The following is a 4,067-nucleotide window of genomic DNA, read 5'->3' on the forward strand; positions in this document are numbered from 1 at the left end:
ACAGATCTCAACACTATGTCCCAATAGCCTTTCTACCTATGGACTAACCTTTACAGCATCGGTTTTGTCTCACAGTCACAATTTCTGTAGAGGAGAGAACAAATATGGATGGAGAGATGAACGTGTACATTTGGTTTTTGGGGTCCACGGAAGACGTGAGAGGGGGTGAAGAAATCCTAGGATGAGGGCAGAAGTGATGTTGGATGCCTCCAATCGTATAAGGGGCTATTTTCTCAATCTGTAGGACTTTGGTTTTCAATAAAAACCTGTTCCATGTAGGCAACGTCAACTGGCCTGTAGGCTTAATTCCTGCCCACTGTCTGGAGCTAGCCGTGAGCATGCATTTTGAAAACATTAGACAATAAAGAAAGATTCCTAGTAACTGTAGCAGATTTTTTAAACTGTAAACCCTCATCTCCAGTACACTAATCCCACTGGTGAGGTCATAAATCCACAGGACAAACTGACCCTCAGTGGGTGTTGCAGATACAAACACAAGAGTTAAACTTTAGATGTCTGGCTTGTTACAAGGTGAATTCACCGCAGCGTTTTGTTTTCCTCCGAAACATGGAGGCAGCTGACTACTTGGTGCCACAGAAACTGTCTACAAAATAAAACATCTCATTTCCTCTCCCACACATGAACAAACATACACTGTGTTCTCTGACTTAGCATAACTGTCTGTTGACTGTTGGCCCTACGGCTCCCCACACAGGAAAAGAAACAAGCAAGCTTTCCCTGTTAAAAAGACTAAACAGGCCAAACTTTGTGTGTGTGTGTGTGTGTTTTGTGTATGTGCACTTAAGTTTGACATTATTAATATTAAACCCCAAAATCTCTAAGCTACAATTCCTAGTAAAGTTAACTCAGTCTTCTGAGGCACAGGGCGTGTTTGTATAAGTTTTGCTATTTCTTTCTATAGAGATAGAACATTTCATTGCTATTTTGCAGAACTATTACAGCTGTTATTGTGTAATCTTTGCATTCTTTTTTTCATTGTTAAGCATCCTGATTGAAAATAAGAAAGAAAAACTGCTCAGACGTTTGGCCAAGTTAAACTTCAAAGTATCAGAACCTTCTGGTTATTTTCTAGGCCCTGCTTATGGCACTGTTCAGTTTCTGTGCCCTAAACGTGTGCCATGTGCCGTCCTCCATCTGTAGCAATTCCAGTCCAGGCTTTCCAGTTTGCGTTGCAGTAGTCTTCAGCATCAGACCAGGGCTAACTCCTTTGCCTGACCCAAGTCTAATAGTTGACTAGAGAGGCAAACAGAGGTTCAGTTCTCCTGTCTCTCTCTCTCTCTCTCTCTCTCTCTCTCTCTCTCTCTCTCTCTCTCTCTCTCTCTCTGTCTCTCACGATCTGTCTCAGTCTCTCTCTCTCTCTCTCTCTCTCTCTCTCTCTCTCTCTCTCTGTGTGTGTGTGTGTGTGTGTGTGTGTGTGCTGTTTTTAATTAATTGATATATTGCATATATTTACAGGACACAATGAGATGCTTCAACACATGTGTCCATTGTGGGATTAACTCATCACCTCAAACATGCATCATTTCTTCATTGCTCCCTTATCCTCCTTTCTCTAGAAAACGTAATACGACAAAAACAATAAACGCCTCATGACTTAGAGACTCTGGCAACGTTTGCGAACTTTGGTAGCCACTTTTCCTCGGAAACTGTACTTTTCTTTTTCTGGAGCAGCATCCTAGTGCCATCCTGCTGACATGAGTCTGGGGAAGCCGCACTCCCTAAAGACCAGCTTCGTTGTCTCCTCCTTTCATTAGCGGGGTAACCTAGAGTTCCCCCAAGGAGCCTGCTACGGAAGTGTAATTTTCCCGTGGGGACCTACCTGACATCCGAGACAAAATAAAATTTAGTCATAAATATTCGAGAAAACAAAGGCTGCAGTTTTCGAGATGGCGTTTGTGCCTAGAGCTTTGTGTGTGTCACAAATCCCCAGGCTCTCTGGGCTCTCTGACGAGTCCCTCCTTCCCTTCAGGCATCTAAGGATGTGTAGTAAGTGGAATCGCAGCTCCTGGCCAGGCGAAACCTCCTGGCTGGGAACCAGACGCTGCACAGCCCACCTTCGCCCCCCCCCACACCCCCCCCCCCCACCGCCAGTAGAATAGAGTGACTACCAAGAGGCCAGAAACAAAACACTTAAATGTTACATTTATTACGGAAAGTTAAATAAGAAAAAAGTCAAACGGTGTCACGGATATCAAGAGCACTTTTGTGGAGTAAACCAAACCGTGCAGACACGAGCTAAGAATTCTACTCTGGATCTTTGTCTCGGGCTTAGCTGGAGCGCTAGCCTCCCCCAAAAGACCCAGCTGGAAATGCACTAAGAGAAAGCACTTAACCCCATTCACAGTCTCAGGCTCCCCTCCCCCCACCCCTCCTCCCATTATGACAAAAAAAAAAAAAAAAAAAAAAAAAAAAGAAAAGAAAAGAAAACTCTAACCCGCAGGCAGGCGAACAGGCCACTAGGGCATAAAAGACTTACCAAATATTTGTATTCAAGCAAACTAACACGAACCCCTTAAAACCACAGGTTACTATCGATCAAAGTTCCACTCTCCTAGTAGGTCATAAAACCTACAGGCGCCTATGTTCCTATTAGATCTGCAGCGAGGTGTATAAACAGGTCACTTTTCTGGTCACTGGGCTACCCACGCACACCTACACCCCCGCCTTGCTTGGCCTCTCCAGCTGTCTCCAGGGCTAGGCCCACCTGCAGGTGGAAAGGGGGCCTTCCCCAAGTCCATCTCCCCGCTTCCCAAGCCACTCCCAAAGTTCTGCACCCTAATCACCGTCTTTTGCCACCTGCTGCTGAATCCCGAAGTCTGGGCTGGGCGCTCTGCATTTACAGTCTTGCTTGGGGCCTTTTTGGAGAGCGATCAGAAATTGGTCACATTTTCTCCAAAGGCAGAAGTCAAGAGAGAAAAACTGACTCCGACAGGTTTGCTTTACTCAGTCCGTGATGGTGAGGGGTGCATCGTAGCTGGCGGAGCACTGGAGGTGCCATGGGCTACCCGAGGGCCACTCAGTAGGGCCCCACGACCACTGCCTCGACCTCTTTAGACGGCCTCCGGTCCTTCACCAGGAAGTTGATCATGCCTTCGGACTTGATGAGCAGGTTGCAGCCGAGGAAGAAGATGCCGAAGACCACAGTGAGCGAGAGCACGCACATGACTGCGATCTGCACCACGCGCATGATGTACAGGCTGCGCTCGTCGGGGCCGCCCTCGGCGAAGCCATCATCGGTCACCACCGACGCCTGGGTACAGCAGCGCACCGCGCGCTCCAGCGCCTCGCTACTGTTGGCCAGGAAGAGGCCAGCCACTTCGGTCTGGTTGCCCAGCACTGAATTCATCCCGGGAGCACTCGGGCGCCAGGGAGACGAAGATCGAAGGGGTGGGGAGCCGGGTAGCGGTGGCACGGGACGAACAGGTGCCGGACGGAGCGCTGGCTTGATCACTTGTGCGCTCCTGGTTTCTAAACCTCCCTTTCAAAGTCCCAGGGCCGCGGTTGTCTCAGGAACCTCTCCAGGGCGCGCCGCAAGCTGGCTCGTGTGCGCCGTGTGCTGCCAGGGCAGTGCTCGCTCTCGGCGCACGCTCGTCTGGGAGCTCTTGGAACTTGGCGGGTTGGGCCGGAGGGGCCGTGGGAGGCGCGGGCTGTGGCCGCGGCCCTGAGGCTGCTCCAAGTGAACAGCGGCCCCTGCTGGTGACAGAGCCTAGCTGCTCCCGCTAGGCCTGGAGATGGGGCCAAAGAAAAGAAGAGAACCTAGCAAGCCGGCTTTGTGGCTTCTGCGATTCCAGTGGCTAGGAAGAGGCCACACTAAGCACTCCTGATGTAAAGAATTTGGGGAGAAAGGCTGAAAATTACACTCTTTGAAGCAGCCCCTCTCACCTCTGAGCAGATGTAAAGTGGTCAGATACCAGACGGCGATGGTCAAGATACTGGCCCACTGGCTGTGTGAGACTGCTGCTTGTCAATAGGTTTTCTAGTGGGGTTTGAGAGGCTTGGGATTTCTTCTCTTCTTGGATGGTGGTGATGTTATTGTTGTTTTAAGA

At 49.4% G+C, this 4,067-nt stretch overlaps 1 protein-coding gene across 1 annotated transcript; it reads right to left on the reverse strand.

Annotated features, from left to right (window-relative positions):
- Window positions 1–2,143: 2,143 nt before the first annotated feature.
- RPRM (reprimo, TP53 dependent G2 arrest mediator homolog) lies at window positions 2,144–3,696 on the reverse strand. Its single transcript, XM_084799165.1, has one exon. The coding sequence runs from the start codon at window positions 3,365–3,367 to the stop codon at window positions 3,038–3,040; it is 330 nt and encodes a 109-aa protein (XP_084655291.1). The 5' UTR covers window positions 3,368–3,696; the 3' UTR covers window positions 2,144–3,037.
- Between the last annotated feature and the right edge of the window lie 371 nt (window positions 3,697–4,067).

The sequence above is a fragment of the Acomys minous genome, assembly GCF_964271855.1.
Source record: "Acomys minous genome assembly, chromosome: 10".
Classification (NCBI taxonomy): Eukaryota; Metazoa; Chordata; class Mammalia; order Rodentia; family Muridae; genus Acomys; species Acomys minous.